At 50.1% G+C, this 21,230-nt stretch overlaps 1 protein-coding gene across 1 annotated transcript; it reads right to left on the bottom strand.

Moving 5' to 3' along the window:
• Positions 1 to 597: 597 nt before the first annotated feature.
• STK11IP (serine/threonine kinase 11 interacting protein) lies at positions 598 to 20,019 on the bottom strand. Its single transcript, XM_012740290.3, has 25 exons — positions 19,980 to 20,019; positions 19,703 to 19,788; positions 17,406 to 17,611; positions 17,135 to 17,209; positions 16,406 to 16,501; positions 15,924 to 16,031; positions 15,723 to 15,794; positions 10,657 to 10,783; positions 10,322 to 10,425; positions 10,087 to 10,182; positions 9,848 to 9,889; positions 9,504 to 9,650; positions 9,259 to 9,343; positions 7,903 to 8,262; positions 7,512 to 7,717; positions 7,056 to 7,172; positions 6,752 to 6,929; positions 4,755 to 4,985; positions 4,533 to 4,636; positions 3,393 to 3,490; positions 3,117 to 3,295; positions 2,809 to 2,890; positions 2,501 to 2,571; positions 1,699 to 1,946; positions 598 to 1,022 (listed from the first exon to the last, which is right to left on the bottom strand). Exons 2-25 carry the CDS (start codon positions 19,761 to 19,763, stop codon positions 873 to 875), a joined length of 3,243 nt encoding a protein of 1,080 aa, XP_012595744.2. The 5' UTR covers positions 19,764 to 19,788; positions 19,980 to 20,019; the 3' UTR covers positions 598 to 872.
• Positions 20,020 to 21,230: the final 1,211 nt, after the last annotated feature.

Below are 21,230 nucleotides of genomic sequence, written 5' to 3'. Positions count from 1 at the left end.
CCAGCAGTTCCAGGCTTATCCTCCCAGCAATCCCAGGGAGGAAGTTGGCCTCTTTCTTGTTCCTCCAGTCAAAGGCCAGGGCTGGCCTTGGTAGGCCAAACCAGGTCCCATGAGCATTCCCAAACCAATTACTGTGGCTGCAGACGTGTAGACAGGCAAGGGAGTAGGGTTGACACCCCGCACTTCCGGGCTGAGTGAGGCAGTGCTGTGAGAAGAGGGCAAGAGCAGAAAGCACCAGATGCCAAGGTCCTCCACAGCTCAGCTCCACACAGCCTCTGCAGTGGCCTGAGGGCCTTGCTACTGCCCAACTGAGACTCCAGAGGGTGAGAATCTAAGTGGCCTGGCTATTTGCACAGCAGCAATTCCAGGCCAGGCCACATGACAGGTTGCAGTCAGCTTAAGGGTGGGGTGCCTGTGGGTCAGGAGTCCTACTTGTTCCACAAGCTGGAGCCAGAGTAGGTTGGAGACTGGGTCTCACGGTATAAACAAGGCTGCTTGGAGCTGCCCATTCAGGAAGAGCTATGGGCAGGGTATTTCTGTTCAGAGGTTAGGGGAACAAGAGGCCTTGAGTGACACATCTAAATACCACCCATGACATCTGGAATGGAAACAGTTTTATTAATACCTGAGAAAAAGTGCAAGAAAAACATTCCTCCTGACCACTCAGCCTGTCCCCTTAGGCCAGGTCATGCAGAGGCCAGACCGTTTCTCTCGCCCTTCCCTTAAGCCATGGGTCATCTGGGACCTCCCTGGCCAGCACCCAGAGGCTGGAGGAGTCTGTAGCCAGAGTCTGGAAGCCAGACCCAGAGACCAAGAGAGGGAACATCTGCAGCATGGCCCCCAAGGTCATGGCCAAGGTCAGCGTGGAAGCCTCAACGGTCAAGGTCCAGAGCCTCTTGGGTCACAGTCCGGAGTCCGATGGAAAACAACTCCTCCCAGGGCTCCCGGATCCAGGCCAGCAGGGCTGTCAGCTGCTCCTGACACACAACACGGAGCGCCCAGAAGCTCTCCAGCCGAGACACCTGGCAGACCAAGCAGTTAGCAAGGTGAGGATCACAGGGCCACACCGGGGCATGCACAGGGAGGACTCAGGGGAGGACTCACGGTCCTTCTTGGCTCATATTCCACTAGCCTGTGCCACTCCCCATTAAACAACCCGACTCTGAACTCTGAAAACAGAATCTAGTCAACAGTTATACTGAAAGCCTCCAGCGGCCTTTCATGTTTACTATCTTGTCTCCCTAATCCTCCCTTGTACAGAATGGAAGTTCCGGGTTTAATTCCTGGCTTTATCACTTGTGATAAAGTTGTTTAACATCCCCAAAGCTCAGTTTCCTCATCTGTAAAGGAGCACCAATAATAGTATTTCCTCACATGGTTGTCATGAATCAAATGGCTGAACCACAGCAAGCCCGATCCCACCAACTCAAAGCAGCTGGGCACCTCACTGAAGACCACCTGGCTAGTAAGTGGCCAGGCCCCAAGTCCAGGGTGTTTCCTCTGCCTGCAGCTGCCTCCCTCTCTACTTGCTGCTCAGCCAAACCCAGAGACCCCAGTTCCTCCCAGCTTAACTCTGCATTCCTTCAACATGACTGCCCACTCCTAAGTTCTCCCCTGTTCTCAATGTCCAGCCTCCCTACACCCACTTCCCACACTGCCCTCCCCCTCTCCCACCCCTCATACACACAGTGCGCACACCTCGTCGTAGAAGACTAGCCGCAAGTCCTCGGGGGCCATGCGGTAGAGCAGCACTGAGCTCAAGCTGCTGAGTGGCTGCTGCTCTCGGACACACACAGGAGGGTCTGGCCTCAAGGGAGGGGCCTTCTCAGAGGCTTCGCTGGAAGATGTTGCTGGAAGGGGCTCTGCCTGGGACCCAGCAGGGTCCTCCTCTAACAGGTACATGGTAGACAAGGTCAGCAACAGGGACACAGGACAGGTAGAAGGGCCTGAAGGGAAAGAGGCAGAGTGAGGCCCAGAGTGCAAGGCCATGGAGGTGACTGGACCCTGGGGGCGTGGTGCCCAGCATCCCAATGCTGCTTGGGAGAAGAGGCTGAACTGCACTCTGAGGTGGGCCACAAAGCAGCCTGTGCCTCTGGGGCCAAAAACTTCCCTTTCCCAAACTCCAGGAATCTCTAGCCTCCAAAACCTGAGGCCCAGGACAAAGGGAACCACCACCCACCCCACTCAGAAACAAGGACCACCCACGCCTCCTCTAACAGGACAGGTAGAGCAGACCCAGCAATCTGCTCCACTTCAGAGGAGGCCTACATCCAAAAGCACAGGTCTCTGCACAACTGAGGATCCCAGGCGCCTCTGGACCACGCTTAGAGAGGCAGGGAGCACGGAGGCTGTCACGTACGCCCACGAGTGAGAGGAGGCCCAGATTCCAGGAATTGACAACTGCTATAAGAGCACTGCAGAGGTGCTGGGGGGCTGGGTCAGCGACCTGGGACAAGACAGGGTACAGAGACCGGGGCACAATCTGTAGCAGAGACCTCACCTTCAACCAGGAACACCCGAAGGTAGAAGAACTGAGGAGTCTCCAAGGATGAGTCTTTTTCCAGCAACGGCCTAGGGGGTACAGGCAGACACAGAAAGATCAGCTAGGGTGTGGGAGGTGCTTTGCGGGAGGGGAGTGGGAAGAGGGCAGTGCAGGGGCAGGGGGCTGGAGGAGACACTGGGGTGTGGGGAGGCACAGGCATGAGAACAGGCAGCAGGCCCGGGGCCTGCCCAGCACAAGGTGGTGTCTGCAGCTCTGTAGGGAGAGGGCCTGGGCACCAGCCCCAGCCTCAACTCCTATAGACTCACCAGAGCCGGTGCTGCGGGGTCACTGCCTCCTCTGTGGCACTGATACAGTTCTTCCAGGTTGGGGGCAGAGACTGCAAGACATCTGGACAGAGCCAGCAGGGACAGGGAAGCCTCAGAAGGTTCTCTATCCTCTATCCCACTTCTCAGCCTCCCAATACCTTCCCTTTCCCCACATTTTGAGATTTCAGAAACTTCTACAAGGGACAAGTCCCATTACCTCTCTGTCTCCACTGCTGGGCACCAGACTTGGGGGAGCTCAGCCCCTGGGGGCCCACACCACCCTCCTGCCTTCGCCTCTCCTCTCTCACCGATGAGCTCCTCTAGGAAGGCCCGGCAACGCCTGGCATCTCGGGGCAGCAGCACGAAGCTGCCTGCCCCAGCCGCCCACTCCAGCCGCAGGCTCTGTCCTGCCAGGCCCAGCTCTATGGTGCTCAGATCCTGCAGGGGAATGGCCAGGGTAAGCTGGAGCCAGCTAGACAGAGGCTCACTGTGGAGAGAGGGGACAGAGTGGCAGAAAAGAGTAAGGGTGGAGTGAAAGTGACAGGGGCCCTGCCCCTGCCCTGGCCATATCCCGGCTCACTCACCGGATCTCCCCCATCACCTTTAACAGGTAAAGCCTGTGGTCAGACACGACCACAAGGCACAGAAATTCCCCAGCATGTCCTGCCAACACCACTGGCACCTGCGGGGAAAAGGAAGCTGGTGTGAGACCAGAAAAGGAGGCCAAAGAGGCAGTGCCCAACTGAAAGCCAAGTTACCTGAAACAGAACCATCAGCCTGACCCTCCCCACAACCCACCTATCAGTCTGCCCAATTCCCCGGAGCTTGACAGCCTCTCCACCCACCACCTCACCCCACCCCTCGGGCCCTGCTCCTCAGAGCCTCGGCAATCTCTCAGCTGGCTCCTCTACCTATCACCTTGCCCTCCAACCCACCCCACCCTGCCGGACCAACTGTTCTGAAGCACAAAACGGACCATCACTTCCCTGCTTCAAATCCTTCAGTGGCTCCCAGTGGCCCTCAGGACTAAGGCCGATCCCCTTGGCAGACACAGGAGGCTTCTCCTGAACTGGCCTCTGCCTGCCTCTCAGACCCTCTTGGGACGTGTGCCCTTACCCTGCACATCCTGGCTGCTCTCATCCTGGGCAGTTCTCCCAGCTGGCGACACTCTCAGGCCTTCATGCATTTGCTGCTTCCTTTACCCACGATATCCTTTTCCTCCCTACTCCTCAACTCATCCTTCAAGACGTGGCTTAGACATCACCTCCCAGGAAGGCTCCCTTACCCACTGGGGTGGGGCTAGATGCCCCTTCTAGGACCTTAGCCTGCTGTACGATTGCGATTGCGGGCAAGACTGATTGACTGTAGAGCCTTTGTGTTTAGCATACAACAGGTGCTTGACAAAGGCCTGATAACACTGTGTATTGGTAATAATGCTAGGAGGCCCCCTCCCTATGCAACGCCAGGTGCTGTACCGACAGCCTACAGACATCAGCTCTGACTATAAGCCACTCTGTAAGGGAGGCATCATTATCTCGTGGGGGGACAACTGAGACCCAAATATCAAGGACCGTGTGCACAGTCACACAGCAGGTAACTGCTGGAGTTGAAACTGGAAGTCAGATCTGGTGGTTGTGGAGTGGTCGATCTGACCTGAGTGGCTGTGAAGGAAACAAGTGGGCACCAGGTCAGGTAGGGGCAGGCAGGGACAGGGCAGCACAGACCTTGAAGCAGCACTGGAACTCCTCCTGGGCATCGCTGAACACCTCAACATCCAGGAAGAGCCGGAGCCGGTGATCCACAGAGCGGAGGCCATGGTGCTCCAGGGCTGGGTGCAACCAGGGGTGGTCAGCCTGCCCCAGCGGCCCCCAGGCTCCATCTGCACCTCCCCATCAGTGCCCCCTCTCTCCCCCAAACCCGCCCTGCCTTGTTTTGCCTGTACTTACAGAGACTGAGGCTCCAACTATTGTGGTCACAGGCAATCGGCACCTGAGAGGGGATGCTCTCAGCCCTGCTGTGGTGGTCACTGAGGCCAGCAGGGTCACAGCCAGGGAAGGCGCACTGAGAGGGAGCTGGCAATTGCTCCCCCTGTTTCTGCTCCCTATTGGGGGTTCCCCCAGACTGAGCAAGGAGAACCACATGGTCACTACCACAGTTTGGACACACGGCAGGAGATTCTGGAGGGAGAGATGGACACCATGAGCCTCCAACACAGCACCACAACCCCCAACGATGCTCATGATCACGATTGGACCTGCCCATTCTCGGGGCCTTATTTGGGCCCACATGTCGAGCTTCACACATGACCATGGTGCCCCCTACCCACTCCCACCTCTAGGCACAGCTGCTGACTGATCACTCCCCATCCCAGGAAGAGACGAGCTAACTAACCCTTGGCCCACACCTCAAAATACACCCCACCTTCTAATTTCAGATCCTCTCAGATTATGCCAAACACAAGCAGGCCCTGCTCTGGTCCCCTCCCACAGACTGGCTGATCAAGTACTTCAGTGCTCTCCTAACAATGTCTGCAAGACCAAAATCAACGGACTGGGAAAGGCAGGGAGAACTCTAGCACCACTGGCAACTCGTCTAAGCTCTCTTGAGCCTGGCTCCTCGTCTGTGAAATAGGGAGGATAATGGTTTCTGTCTTACTCATCCTCAGTGTCAGGATGACTAAAGAGAAGCAATAAGGAATCTAGAACATGGATCAACAATGAGAAGAAGAAACACTACAGTGTTCGTATGTCCTGGGCATGTGCTAGATCCTATACAGCATGACCATATTTCATCCTCACCAAAACTCTCCCTATCCCATTTTGCAAATGAGGAAAGAAAATACTAAATAATTTACACACACTGCCCAAGACCCTGTAGCTAAGGGTAAGAACAGCAGCTACCATTTACGGGGGACCTTTGCTTTGTGCCAGGCACTATGCCTGGTGCCTCACTGTCACATTTAAATCTCATACAGAGCACCCTGGAGTGAGTTCATTCTCTTCTTTGTTCAGATGAGGCTACTGAGGCACAGATAAAAGAAGAATGTAGCACACAGTAATGTTCATTAATAATGCCACCACCGAAGGGACCCCAGAGGCCACAGGACCCCAGGGACCATAGCCAGGGTCTGAGAAGGGCTGGGAGCTGCTTCAGTTGCACATGTTGTGCTGTGGGGCCTGCAGCCACCTGGGTGGGTGAAGCGGAGCGAGGGGAAGGGCGAGTGCAGGGGAGGGAGGGGAAGGGAGCTGCGCTCCATTTTCTGAATACCATTTAAACCCCTGTCCAGCTGCGCCAAGAAGAGAAAAGTGACTAATAAAAATCCCTCATTTCTACACAGCTGTTAGTAAAAATATTTCTTTCTTCTTCAATGTCTTCTACAAAGACATGTTTTCTCACTGGTCTACAACGGAAAAATCTTGTTTTAAAGAATAGAATATGAAGAGATGCCATGAGGCATCATTTGATATCAAGTAGCTTACAAGCCCAGTCAGGGAAGGACAAACTAAGCCAACTCCCAAAGCGTCTTACCCAACAGCTAAATGTGCTCAGAGGAGCAGCACCACCATGTGATACCACAGGCAGCACTCTGGTTTTATGTAGTTCCTGAAATATTAGCCAAAAAAAAAAACCACAAAAAGCTCTTAAGTTATAAAAAAATAATGAGTATGTGTAAGCACAGTTACAGAGATTACATTTCCTGATTTTGAGAGGAAAAGAAAAAACAGGATATAGTTTCTTCTTCTTTTTTTGTTTCGTTTTGTTTTGCTTTTTGTAAATGTAGCAGTAGGCAGGCAGTTTTATTTTTCCTCCAAGCAGAACAGCCGGTCCCCACTCCCCTAATCCTTCCTCCCAGGGCGTCCCCCTCCACTCTTCCCCATGCAAAGACGCTTTCCTTGCAATGGGGGAGGCCTGTGGGCAGGTAAGCCAAGTGCACAGCTTGTACCTGTGTTTTGGAACAGAGGCCTCCAGCTTCCCTCACTGTCCAATCCTAGCCTGGGCTCCTCTGGCTTGAACACATGGCCACAGCGCAGACACTGGAATCTGCCCCCCAGCAGGTCCCTGGCTTCCCCGAGCTGATGCGGAGCCGCGGTGGTGAACGGGGCCAACACAACAAGCAGCTCCTGACAGAGGGTGGGGCAGAGGCAGCTGTGAATGGACCGGCCCCCAGCCCTCAGGCCTGGAGCTTCTTCTTCCAGCTCTCCCGGCCTCCCCCAGCCTCCTGGGCATCCGCGCTAGGCCCCCGTCACCTGGACGGCTGTGTGCGCATCAGGCTCCAGCACCGCATAGCGACGCGACTGCCGGTCAGGGCAAATGTAGGAGAAGTGCAGGACAAGGACAGGGGCCCTGGGGAGCAGTTCCGAGCCCTGTGAGAGGGGGATGGGGGAAAAACAGCAGTGGGGTGAAGGGAGGTCAGAGGGATTAGGGTTACACTGAGAACATGGAGAAAACAATAGCTCCAGACCCCGATCAAACGCTTGGGGTGGCATCCAAGCTCCAGCAAGCGATCTCTACCTCAGCCCGCCTCCCGTGTCGCCTGCAAGCGGGCTCGGCCCCCGGAGGCTCCCTCCTCATCTCCAAGTGGCAGTGAGAGACTGTGGGAAACGCCAGCCCAGTGCCTGGCACACAACAGCCATATTCTCAGAGCTGGCTCCTGGAAAAGCCCAGCACCTCTGCCGGAAGCCCCCACTCACACTCACACTCACCTCAGGCACCGGTTCTCTCTGAGTTTGTGGCTCGGGCTCTATCTCAGCTGCTTCCAGACACTGGAGCTCGAGCCGTTCCAGGGTTCGAGCTGCTTGGAGTTCCACCTCAAACAAGTGGGCAGAAGTGACGCGGAGAAAGCATTCCCTGCCCCGAACGCCCTCAGGCCCCTCCAGGGGACACACCAACATGGGGCGACAGAGCTCCGCTGTGGAGAAACCAAGAGAAGAGCCCTGTAGGGAAGGAAAAGCACCCAGGCACTGTCCTCCCGTGGGGCATCCTCCATCCGAAGGGAGTCAGCCCCACCCCCAGGCCTGGTCCGGGCCTTCCTCACTCTCCCAAATATTACAGCAGCACTTGGCCCCAGCTCCCCTGAGGCCACAGCGTGCTCACCTTCCACTTCCTTCTGTTCCTGCTCCTCTTCCTCCTGTTCCTCCTTTCCTCCCTCCTCTCTCTCATGTTCCTCCAGCCCTTCTGCCTCCTGTGGCTCTGGCTCCACCCTGACCTCCTCCGCCATCTTCTGTGGTGACTCCCCAGGGCCTCTGGCTTCCTCCTCTGGGGGCGAAGGGCTGAGCGGAGCGTCTGGGCTCAGGGAGTCTGGAGGAGGCGTACTGAGGGCAGGAGTCTTGGCGGTAGCCAAAAGGGGGCTCCCAGAGGTCTCCAGGTGGTTCCTATACTGCAGCCAGTCACAGCCAAACCGCTCCCGGAAGCTGTTCATGAGCTCGAGTTCCCGATGTTGTTGTACAAACCGTCCTGGGCAGGGAGGGGGGCACAGAGCTGAGAAAGCCCACACCCCCCAGGTGGTCCAGCCTCTTTCTATGGGCGCTCCCTGGTGTGCAGCAACAGGCTGTATACAGGGGAGAGCCAAGGGACGCTACAGGTGTCCCCTCAGCATGTCCCAAAGTGTGTTCTATGGAAACTGGTCACATGCCATCCAAAACTGCACTTCACATGCTACTTTTGAAGGTTCACAATACATGGTAGCATTTTGAAGGTCCTGAGATGGCCTACAGGGAAAACACCTATTTAACCACTTCGGGTCTGCACTCACCAGCCACGCAACCTTGCCCACAGCCGGCACTCATAGTCTGCGCAATAGCTTGTGCTGCGCATTGACAACGAATCTGTTTTGCTCTTGTGTCATGAGGAAAGCTTTAAAGCACTGAAAGCTTGTTTTACTTTACAGGCAGCTTTACTTGTAATGTAAATATCAGAATAGGTAACATATACATATATGTTTTGAACATATGAAAACATATACATATATGTTTTCATTACATTATTTTTAAATGTTCACAATTTTATTTTGATAAATGAAAAATCAGAAAAGTCATATCACAGCTATCGGCTAAAGTCGACGCTCAGCTGTGCGCCTTCATATAACAGCCGTTGGCTAAAGTCGCTGTGCACGTTCATCTGTGGCTATCGACTATAGTCGACGCTAGTCCCTAAGTGGCTAACTTTGTTTAATCTAGCATTTCCCCAACTTCTCTGGCCATAATGCTTTTATTATATGACCTCTTGATACCCAGAGATTAATGTTTCTTGAAAAACTGTGGGAAATGTTGCCCAGCAGCAGTTTCTTCTTCTTTCCCTAAACTAAAAGCAAAGAGAAAAGACTAAGAGACCCTCTACAATACTACACCCTACCAAAAAATAAAATTTCTCCTACCAGATCTGCACAGTAACTTAAATGATTAGAGAGAACTGGACTGGGGAGAGGGATGAGTTCAGGTGAGGCTGACTTACCAGCTGGGGAGGGGTGCAGAGTTCGGGGCTCCGGGTCCGTGTCACTGGGTTCAGAGATGCTTGCCCGTCTCACACGGACTCGGCTCTGAGGTCGGGTAGAGGGACAAATTCTATGAAAGCCAGGGCCTCCTGCCCTGCCATCCATGGCCACCTGTCCAACCTACCAAACTATTCCATACCTACAACCCAAAGGCCCCATAAAGACACCTAACCCTAGGCACAAGACAGTCAAGGACACCGCTTACCTTAACCTTATGAAGCGGGGGCTGGACCACAGGGCCCCCTGAGGAAAGGCTGTCACTTATGTCAGGGCCACCTGAGGTTTCAGTGGTACTTGCCACTGGCCAGGACAGAGGTGGGGCTGTGGGGCCAAGCCCCAAGGATGAGGGGGTCTGACATGTGACAACAGGAAGAAGGAAGAGGTCAGAGCCAGAGAAATACCTCTGCCCCGCTGAAGCTAGCCAGGAGGCAGGACCCCACTTTCCACTAACCAGGAAGTCCCTTCTACTGGCCACCCTCCTCTGACCCCCTCACCAGTGCCCTTCCTTCATGTCTCCCCCCCATCCCTGCCCTGCAATACCACACTGACCTGAAAATCTGTCAGCGACAAGGCTTCACCATCAAGAAGGAACTAAGCAAAGACAAAAGGAGAGGAAGGGTGTTCTTGGTGGGGCCCATCCCGGTGAATTCCAGGTATTAACAACTTAATAAGCAAGGGGTCCAGGTCCTTGACCTCTCGCCCAGGCATGGCAAGAGGGTGTGGGGGGGGGGGGGTAGGACTGGGCAGGAAAGAGAAACAGAGTAGACACAGGACAATCGATCACTCACACCAGAAGCAGCATCCCTGGCACGAGGTGACAAGTACTGAGCAGTGGCTGCTCGGTGTGCAGGGTGGAACCACAAAGGGTTCCCCTCCAGGTAGAGCTGAGAAAAGAGCAGGAAAAGGAGAATGAGATGGCCCTCAGCCACCTCATTCCAGTGTAAAGAAAGCACTGACCAAATTAGCACAGGATAGGGGGGGCACAATGGGGGCTCCCAGGCCCTCAAAGCACCCACGTCTCACTTTGCGGAGCTCTGCCAATAGCCACAGTGGCGACAGCTCCCTGTGTCCTTCCAGCAGGTTGTATGCCACATCCAGGTGCCGCAGGTTCCTTAGCTGCTCCAGACCTAGGGTGGAGGCAAGAACAGAAGCAGGGCATGCAGGTAAGTGCACGTGGGTGCAGGTGAGTGTAATGGTACCTGTACTGGGGGAGGGTTTGGTAGAAAGACAGACAAGAGCGCCTCAGCCCTACCCATAAGCCCTCATAAGGCTCTAGAAGCATGTGGTCCCAAGGCCACCCCGAGTCTCACACTCCCCCATTCCCCGCCACGTCTGCCACAACACACGCCCCTACTCACCACGCAAGCTCTGAAGCTCATTGCCTCGCAGTATCAAGACCCCCAGAGCCGCCCCTGAGGGTCCCATCCTCGGCACCAAATGCAGGCAGTTATAGGAAATGTCCAGATGGTAAAGCTCACACAAATCCTGGCAGGGGAGGGGGGGCAGGCAGGGAGAGACAAAGATTCTCTCTTGACCAAACTCGAGTCAGGGTACTCTGAGCCCTCTTCAGAATAAGGCCTCAATCTTGGCCTATAAAAACTGCACGCTCTCAGCACAAATGATTTTGTCCACATCCACCCCTGCCACCATGTTAAAAGTCTTGAGCAAACATTAGCATAGTTCCTAACAGCTCAAGGCCATATCCCTAGGACAGCAACTCCAGTCCCCTTAAGTTCCTGCCTGGGAACACTCATGGCTGCCAAAGGAATTTATTGTTTGTTCCAACCATCCCCTGAAGATAGGGCCCCTGTCTCTCAGTCTCTGTGGGAGGATAGGGGCCTAACTTTGATAAGTGCCACTTAGTTTGCAATCTCAGATGAGTTTCACACGGACCAACCTCCGCTTCATTTACTTTTTGTAAATTTCATTTCCCTGACTAGGCTCCAGCTTCCACCATTCCCCCATCCACTCCCTCATTCTCTCTTTACAACGTCCAGTCACCTCTGCACAAAAGGGGAGTTCATGCTGGAACCTCTTCCCTATAGCAATAGTTTATTACTGATTAAAATATGTCCTTACCACTCTAACTAGTGTCTGGCTTTACCTGAGACAGCTATCTGGTACTGTGACTCAAGTGAAATCAGATTCATTGCTGGACCCTCTGAACCTCTCACCCAGGACCCCAGGAGTGCACCTTTGATGCCTCTGTCTTCACTCCCAACTGATCAATGGGGGAGCCACTGGTGAGTCTAATTCCCAATCCAGTGCTTGGGACAAACGTCCACCGAAACACACTGGGGGCAGATTTTGATTCTTATGACTCGAAGGGTATATGCTCTGAAACTAGGTTAGAGTCCCACGCTTTGTCTGAAAGGTACTTCCTGGGTTGGAAGTTCTCCTTCCTCATTCTTTGCTTCCAGCAGGGATTCACTCCCTAACTCTTGGGCTGGTCTTCTTCCTGGCTCTTTGTTCTGAGTCTTCTCTGTTCTCCCTACTTGATCCTGCTTCTTCCATGGGAACTTCCCAGTTGACTGAAACATCCTTCTCAAACCCCTACTGACTATATGCGTCACCCCTATGGCACTAGCTCTGTCCATTTCCTTTCTCGTTGGCATGACTTTACTAAGGATAATCTGGAACTTCAATAGCTTCTTTGGGAAACTTAAGATCTCCCCAAACTGGCTCCTCTAAGACCTCTCCATGTCCACCATCCTGGTCCCCCTCCTCCTTTTACCACCTTCCATCTTTCCTTCTACTCCCCGACTCCTCTGATAGGTCCTCTCCCCTCCTTCTCACTCCTGTCAGACCTTTCCCTCCCCACTCCAGTCCCTCAACTACCTACAGTCACTCAAACTTTAGGTCCTTGTCCCCACTGGGGCTCTCAAGGGACTCAGAGACCTCCAAAGCTAATTAGAAATAGGCCCATTTAACTCTTTTGTCCTCCACAGAGATACTGTTTTACCCTGATGCCTTCCTAAAAGCTGTAGGCGACAGTACCTGTCTTAACAAAAAGGAGCTCTCACAGAGACTCATGGAAAATGACCGTGCCAGGCACTCTGGGGCACAAGCTTCTGATGGCATTACTTAAATAACTTTGACATCATACCACTGGACTAAGTGAGGACTTCCAATATGCTAAAGAAAAAGCCGATGGGTTCATAAAACTGCTAACCCAAGATCAAGAAGAACAAAAAATGAATTACATAAGACTGAACTACTGAAGGATAATTGTTTTTTTATGGATTTTGATTAAAATATTGCTGGTTCTTTAATGTTCTATTTCTGGATATGATACAAGGAATCCCTTTCCTTTTTATGCTATCTATAACTCAAAACAATTTAATAAATTAAACATTTATAAACAAAAATGAAACATTTATCTTTTCTCCCTGCCTGATCCCTCCAGAATTTGGAAACTCCCACTGAGTGTTCTTATTTACATGGCAATATAGTTATCTGCATAGGTTCAATAAGCATTTGCCCTCCTTATAACAGGACATAATTGGGAAAATTGATTATGTAACCAATCTTAGCCTGGAATGTCATATTTTAAAATAATGCATAAAATCAGATATGGCCAGACAGTTTGAAGGAACTAAATAAGCTGACTTTATGGAGCCAATGTTTACAAACCCCTCTTCAAAAAAAATGGCATGCTACCTGGCTTACAGGGTTCCCAGCCTTGCACATGAGTGAGACAGATTACTTCCCTGCAGGCCCGGAAACCTTAGGATATTTGAGGGAACCTCAAGAAGAGATGAATTCATAAATCTGCAGGCACCACAAGGGAAGTCTGGTGGCAAGCTCTTGGCTTGGCTTCCTAGCCTCAAGAGGCTTTTAAAAGTCTAGTCTAAGATTCTTTATAAAAAGTTCCAGCAAAGCAAACTCAAAAAGGCCTGTGTGGTCAATTAGCATTCTCACTGCTCTTATGTAAAGCAAGCCATAACTAAGGAGACCAGGCTTATTTCACAAACAAGAATAATCTTACTTTCATTTTTATTGTCTTTACCTAAAAGGGGGGGCAGGGTGACTTTAGAGAAAAATTGTATGATTCAATGAAAAAACTATTAACACACCATTGTGGATGAACAGATTCTAGTCCTGTTCATGTTCTTTGAGGTTTTATCTACCTGTACACTGGACTGGGTCCTGCTGTCTTACACATTTTGTTAGCCCTTACCAAATTCTCAAGGTCTTCTGGTTTTCTTCCATATTTAGCCACAATTCTTCAAACTAACGTTCCCAGTTTTTCTCCCTCTCTCCTGACCTGGCATCATTGAGGACTAAAACCTAACTGTCCTGAAGCTGGGCATGGTGCCTTGCATCTGTAATCCCAGATATTCAGGAGGCTGAGACGGGAGGATGGCTAGAGGCTAGGAGTTCAAGACTAGACTAAGCAACACACTGAGCCGTTGTTTCTAAAAAAAACTTAAAAAATAAAACTCAACTGCTAACTGCCCATATCCTTATCAGAGCTCTAGGTTACTTGTAGTTGCCCTTTACCCCAGGATCTAAAAACATCCCTGTGAGCTGAAGGTGGACTACTTGATATAATAATATCTATCATATAACAGTTCATGTATGGACAACCAACATGCCCAGAGCTGCTGGGACATGGGCCACTCAGAAAGTCCACTGACACTCCTGTATCTTCCATGCCCTGCTCTGGGAAATAACCATGACTATGACACTGATGTCTATGACATCACCACAAATATTCAAACTACAAATCAAGAAATCCATCAGATTTCCACTGCCATCCTCACTATACCATCTAAAGACACTTAGAGTTCAACATCTAGATATCTTCTCAACTGGCTGCCCTCTGGACTCAGAAAATGGATTTATAGTCTGCTCCAACCATTAATCTTTGTTTTTATTTGTGTTTCCATAGAAATGTCCCCCACTTCCAGTAATCACTTGAACCATCCACCAAAAATCCTCTACTACCCAGTCTCAGTAGATGGTTCAGTTGGTCCTTAATGAACAAAAAATGATCAAGGAAGAAATAAATTTATATTGCTTCAAGGAAATATGAACATCTCCTTCTTTTCTTGAACAAGAGGAGGGACTGACAAAGATTCTCACCTTGAGCAAACTCTAGCCAGGGTCCTCTGAGCCCTCTTTTTTTTTTTTTTTTTTAAAACAGAGTCTCACTTTGTTGCCCAGGCTAGAGTGAGTGCCGTGGTGTCAGCCTAGCTCACAGCAACCTCCAACTCCTGGGCTCAAGCGATCCTACTGCCTCAGCCTCCCGAGTAGCTGGGACTATAGGCATGCGCCACCATGCCCCGATAATTTTTTCTATATATATTAGTTGGCCAATTAATTTTTCTATTTATAGTAGAGACAGGGTCTTGCTCTTGCTCAGGCTGGTTTCGAACTCCTGACCTCGAGCAATCCGCCCACCTCGGCCTCCCAGAGTGCTAGGATTACAGGCATTGACTAGGCTTCAACCCTGGTCTATAAGAATTGCAGATTGTTCAACACACGTTCAACAAAATTTAGCACAGATGATTTTTTTCGACTCCCTCATGGCCCACATTAAAAATGTTGATCAGCCAGGTTTGCATAGTAAAAATATTAAAAATTTAAAAATCCTAGGCAAACATTAGCACAGTTCCTAAATGCTCAAGGCCACATGCCTAAAGTGGTGACTCTAGTCCCCTTAAGTTCCTGCCTGGGAAAACTCAAGATTGCCAAAAGAATTTGTTGTTTGTTCCAGCCAACATCTAAAGATAGGGCCTCTGTCTCCCAGTCTGTGTGGGAGGGTAGGAGCCTAACTTTGATAAGTGCCACTTAGTTAGCTATCCCAGCTGAGTTTCACATGGACCAACCTCTCCTTTATTTACTTTTTATAAATTTCCATTTCCCTGACTAGGTTCAAGCCTCCACCATTCCCCCTGCACACTCCCTCATTCTCTCTTTAAAATGTCCAGTCACCTCTATACAAAAGTGGAGTTCATGCTGGAGCCTCTTCCCTATTGCAATAGTTTTATTACAGATTAAAATCTGTCCTTACTTTAACTAGTCTCTGGCTTTGTCTTTTCACACAGGGACACAGGAGAAAGGTTCATCATCATCGCAAAAGCTACCAGTTTCTGAGCTAGGCACTAGGCTAAATAACACTGAATACTCTCCATAATCACTTTAATACTAAAAAGCAGGACTGCTATGATTTCTATTTTACAAGTGAAGAAACAAAGAGGTTAACTAATTTGCTCCAAGTCATATAGGTATCAGAAGTTGAGATTTGAACTCTGGTTTGTCTTCCACTAGAGCCTGAGCCCCAAATAATACCACTCCAGGATATGGCTCCTGGAGTGGCAAGAGCAAGATAGGAGGGAAAGCAGGCCCAGGAGAAACGGTGAGCACAGAGCAATCAAAGGCTCGAGATGCCCCAGCCCACCAGGCTGCTTATACTCACCATCAGGAAGCCCTCGCAGTCCTGGACTTGATTGTGGCTCAGGTTCAGGAAGCGCAGAGATGACAAGAGGCGCTAAGAGGTATGAGAAGAGGAGGCAGAGAGTCAGTCTTTGCTATAAGGATACTCTCAACCAGCTGGCCCTCCTTCCTAAAGGCCCATCCCTGCCCTTCTTGAAAACCCTCTTCCCTGTGAGGCACTCACCAGGGAGCTGTCTAAGGCAGTCAGTGTGTTGTAGCTGAAGTCAGCAGAAAGCAGAGCCAGCCAGGGGAGGGCAGAGCAGAGGTCACCACCGCAGGCTGAGAGGAGCTCCTGAGAAGGCAGATGGATGCTTCATTACTCCACCCTGAACATCTTCCCCATGCCAAGGTCATACTCTAATACTCATTCATTCATTCTTTATACATGGGGCTCCATCTGGAGATGCAGACTTAAAAGAAAGCCCAGGTCCCTGTCTCCAGGGAGCTAACTGTGGTGAAAGTGGGGAGGCACTTAAATATGACTATTATGTGACTATAAACATACCAATAGGTACGGAGTGCTACGGGAGCATAGGGGAGTGAGCAAGAACATGGTCTAGAGGGAAGCAGGAAGCAGGGAAGTCTGCAGAGAAGGGAGAAGATCGGAGCTTGGTCCTCTATGTCTCTCAGGACAAAGCATCCAAGCCCACCAATCACCCTCCTTACCTCTAATGTCTGGATGCTCCTGCTGCAAATCAGGGTCTCCAGCTGGGAATAGATGCTTCGGAGGCCATACAGGCAGTGGAGGGGGACACCTCGGAGCTGGGGAAGGGAAAAGAAGGAGGAGGAAGGTAGAAGTTCACAGAAGACAAAGACTTCATCCCCACCTACCCCGGTGGGGAGGAAGCAGAAGATGAAAAAGCCCAGCTATGGGCCGGGCGTGGTGGCTCACGCTTGTAATCCCAGCACTCTGGGAGGCTGAGGCGGGCGGATCACTCGAGGTCAGGAGTTCGAAACCAGCCTGAGCAAGAGCGAGATCCCGTCTCTACTATAAATAGAAAGACATTAATTGGCCAACTAATATATATAGGAAAAAAAAAATGAGCCAGGCATGGTGGTGCATGCCTGTAGTCCCAGCCACTCAGGAGGCTGAGGCAGGAGGATCACTTGAGCCCAGGAGATTGAGGTTGCTGTGAGCTAGGCTGACGCCACGGCACTCGCTCTAGCCTGGGCAACAAAGACAAGATTCTGTCTCAAAAAAAAAAAAGAAAAGAAAAAGCCCAGCTATGGTTGAGGGAAGTGTTAAATGGAAGAGATTCGATAATGCATTACTGCAGAACAATGAGTATACTCAGGCCTGGCCTCCCCACCAAAAGAAGCCACCTCTCTTAAGCATTTCAAAGTGGCTGCCTCAAGTTGGGCGTTGTACATCAATATTCCCCAATGCCCCCATACCTCCAGCTGCCGAAGGGACTTGAAGGGAAAAATCTTGATGGGCCCTGGGAGACCAGAACCAGGGACATGGACCAGCTAAAACAAAAACACTCCAGTTACTGAGCATGGCAGATCTCCCTTTCCTTACCATCCTTTCTTTAGCACAACCACCCATATCTCTGACACACTCTAGATCTTGACCCTGCAGACATTTTGTACCCCTGCCCCACCCCCACCCTCCATCATTCTCCTGGGCCCTTTGCACATCCTGCTCCATCCCCACCCCCAGAACCTTGAGAGAAAGCGTTTTCTGTAGCACATCGAAGAGGAACTGAAGCTGGAGGATGATGGCGGAGTCGGCGGGGTGGGAAGGCAGAGCCACAAAGCCTGTCTGGCCAGGGCCCCATGGCCCCAGGTGCAGCTCAAATACATGGTTCAGCTGCTGCAGTGTGGTAGTCAGCAGACTCAGTGTGCTACAGCCTGACAGAACCACGTCCCCTGCAGGGAGAAAGGAAGACAGGAGGGAGGACATAATGAAAGGGTTTTTCCCTTTATTCTAAAACTTTGGGATCTCCAAAATACATTCACTCAAATCCATATTGCAGATCTTCCACCGGAGGATCAAATTTTCTACCTTCTCCTCAACTCAAAAGCCTCCACTGGCTCTTCCCAGCTTCAAAAGAAAGTTCTAACTCTCCAGCCTGATATATGAGACTGCTTCACTACAAGACTTCAACCAATTTTTCCAAATTTTCTTTTACCTTCTGCTCAAAAGAACCTGGCCTACTCATAGTGCTGGAAATACAGCCAGCTTGGTTCACAACTCTCTCATTTTCTGAGACGTCCCCTTCTACCACCCAGCTTGGGGCCAGCCTCCTCCAGGAAGCCTTCTCAAGAAGCAACACTGCTGACTTTCACACTGCAGTCACTCATTTTTACATGAAAGTGAATTGGCTGTCTTAACTTTATTTCTTTTTCTGAGGGAAAAAGTAATATGCACATATAAGCTTTCAAACAATACTAAAATACAGGTCATAGAAAGAATAACCATTCACTATAACACAAAGGTATTGTTATTGCTCTCTGTATTAAAACTGCTCTAATGAAGCTGTCATTCTTGAGAGTAAATTTTGGTCACTCTGATATTCATCATTGCACCTAAAAGAGTGCAGTTACAAGATAGGCATGGAGGAATATTGTTAAACTTTTTTAAATAAGAATAAAATCAAAAAGAAAAAAAGAATAGAATCAAAAGATATTGCAGAAATAGTACACAGAGATCTCCCCTTTTTACCCAGTTTCCTCCAATGGTTACATTTTATATAACTACTGTACAATATCTAAATCCGGAAATTGATATTAGTAGAACATATTAGTAGTTCTAAGCCATTTATGTAGATTCCTATAACCACCACCACAATCAAGATACAAAACTAATCCATCACCAAAAAAGATCTCCCTCCTGCTTTACAGTTGCATACGCATATACCCACCATCCCTAATCCCTGGTACCATACCAGATTTTGCTGAATAAATTAACAAATCATGCAATGATATGGACATGGTTCAAGGACTCTTCCCATCCTCAAAGAGCCCCCTGTTCTCTTCCTCTCAGAAGACATTTGCACAGTTATTAACATAAGCCAAAAAATAAAACTGCTAGAAAGAGACATTCCACAGATACCACCGATGGGAGTGCAGAGTAATGGAGGGCAACTAACATCAACTGGGTAGGTAATACGTGCCAGAAGACTGTTACCTCATTTAAACCTCAACAGAATCTCCCAATGAGAAGCACTATTAACCCCATCCTACAGAAATGAAAATTAAGGTTCTTAATTTTCTTTGAAACTTCTTTGAAAGAAGTTAAGAACCTTGAATGAGATCATACAGACAGTAAGAAGTTGCTACTTCTGAGTGATCTCAAAAGCAAGGATTGTTCTACCACAACTAATGCCAACCACATACTGAACAAATACTGTGGCTCCGCAGTGCCCGGCACAATATCGGGCACTGAAGGAAGCAATAACAACAGCTACTGTTGAGCACTTACTATATGTGCAAACACTGTATTAAATGCCTTACATTAATTAAAATTAATCCCGAGAACCACCGTTGTGTAGACTCATTATGCCATTCTGCTTGTGAGCAAAACTGAGGCTCAGGAAACAATCTGGTCCAGTTTGAAAGAGGGTTGAGATTCCAACCCTGGTGGGGGTTGACTCCAAATCTCATGCTTTTAACTATGCTATATTTAGTGCCCTGCTATACAACAGTGATTATTATTAATATCAGTTCCTGGTCTAGAGGGGCTTTTACGCAAGTAAGGGTATCTTCCCTATGAAAGTATCAGAAAACGCATGGAAGAAGTGGTACCGGAGTTTGGCCTCAAAGGAAGGCTAGGGTTTACGCTGTCAAAAGCAAAGGACACTGATGGCAACAGCAACTAGAGAAAACAAACCCGGAAAGAGTAAAAATATTGAACTCTGACACCTTGTGACCCTACCAGTCCGTGACTCTTAAGATGTGTCTCCGGAAGGCAGCACCCCCACCTGACCCCAGGCCGAGCTCAGCCGGAAGTCCACTCACCGGACTCCCGCAGCAGCCCCGCAAGCTTCCACACCAGGGAGTCCTGCGGCGCGGTCGTCATGGCCACGGGACGCTGGGGGCGGAGCCTGGGAAAAAAGGAAGCGGAAGAGCCTCAGGTGGGAGGTAGTGCCAAAAGCCCAGGATGTCGGCGCAAGCTGAGACGTCGCGCGGAGAAAAGAGCAAGAAAGAGGAGCGAGAAAGGGCGTCCTCTTAGGCACCCTTTCGAGGAATGTAAGGCCTGATCCGTCATACTGAACCTCCCGCCTAGGCCTCTTACCACCTCCGCAGCCGTGCGCCTATCAGTGATTGACAGGAAGTCCCGCCCCGGAAGGAAGACGAGCTGAGGGACGACGGGAAAGCACGCCTCTGGGGCCTGAAGCCACGCCCTAAGTCGCACAAACGCGTTGCATGCAGGGCGGAACGGGGTTGTTGGAGCGTGGGGGCGGGGCGGGTCACTCCGCGGCTGTGGCTGCTAGGACCAGCCGGGCCCTTAAATTGGACCCCGACCACCCGCCGCTCCGCACAGCCTGTGACTCGCTCTTGGTTTGTGGTGACCCCGGCTCCCGCCCCCAAACCCACTGAGGAAAACCTGACTCATCTTTTGCAGACTGGGCGGGGAAGCAAAGTTTGAAGAAATGGAATTTTCTGTTGGAGAAAAACTCGAAAGCGAATACTGGTTTTCTAAAGAGCTGAGGTTCTTCCTTGATTAGATCTCCATAGTAAAGCGTGGCAGGGACCTGGTTTGATGAAACATTATTATTATTTTAAGCAAGTGAAGTTGCAATATAAAACGTGACTGGCTGTGTTTCTATCTTAGGTGGAGACTATAAATGGAGCAGATTATCATTTTATGATTTTGAACAATCTTTTTGTTATGTAAACAGTGGGAACTTTGGGATTCATAGAAGATTCAATATTCTGGCTTTACAGCTGTCATGAAAGGGCTCATACGGGTACCCTGGGGGAAGCTGACCATGAAGAATGAGTCTGGAAGGAGGATTTAGATCTAGTCCCACATATAGAGTATGTAAGGCGAGGGTGTCACTTCTGGGGTCCTTTTGCCTCCTCCTTAGTCTCCTTCCAAACTCGTTTATCCTTTTTCCTTCAGCAGTGTCAGGCTGTCACATTAGCCATTGGTAATGCTCCATGTGACCCAAGTCCTTTGTTCATACTGTGTTTCATCTCATAATACCAGAATAGAAAAGTTCTTATCAAGAGTTTGAAAATGAGAAAACAAGGTCACAAAGGCTAGGTTACTTGTGAAGATCCTTCAGTTAGTAACCAATAGCTCCAAGACTGCCAAAGTTTCTTGGTCCCCAGTTCTCATTGTAGCTTTCACCAGGCTCCCAGTCTAAGGTTGATGTCAACTACTGAACTAGACTAAGAGATTAAGTAAAGAAAAATGTGTTTTAACATAATTTCTGGTTTAGGGGGGAGGGTTTCTTTTATGAAGTGTCCGTTTGTGTAGAGGAAAATCAAAATGAATTGTAAACCAGTTGCGAGTAGGAACAGGGTCATAGCCATTGTT

Source organism: Microcebus murinus, chromosome 8, assembly GCF_040939455.1.
Source record: "Microcebus murinus isolate Inina chromosome 8, M.murinus_Inina_mat1.0, whole genome shotgun sequence".
NCBI lineage: Eukaryota > Metazoa > Chordata > Mammalia > Primates > Cheirogaleidae > Microcebus > Microcebus murinus.
The sequence above is the reverse complement of the archived record's forward strand: the minus strand, read 5'-3'. Positions and strand labels throughout refer to the sequence as shown.

Coding starts and splice junctions, on each gene's coding strand:
- STK11IP (XM_012740290.3), bottom strand. CDS start 19,763: ATGACGACCGCGCCGCAGGACTCCCTGGTGTGGAAGCTTGCGGGGCTG. Junction 7,718..7,902: donor GGAACAGAAGGAAGTGGAAG/GTGAGCACGCTG, acceptor GTTTCTCCACAG/CGGAGCTCTGTCGCCCCATG. Junction 3,491..4,532: donor AGTTCCAGTGCTGCTTCAAG/GTCTGTGCTGCC, acceptor TTTTCCCCGCAG/GTGCCAGTGGTGTTGGCAGG.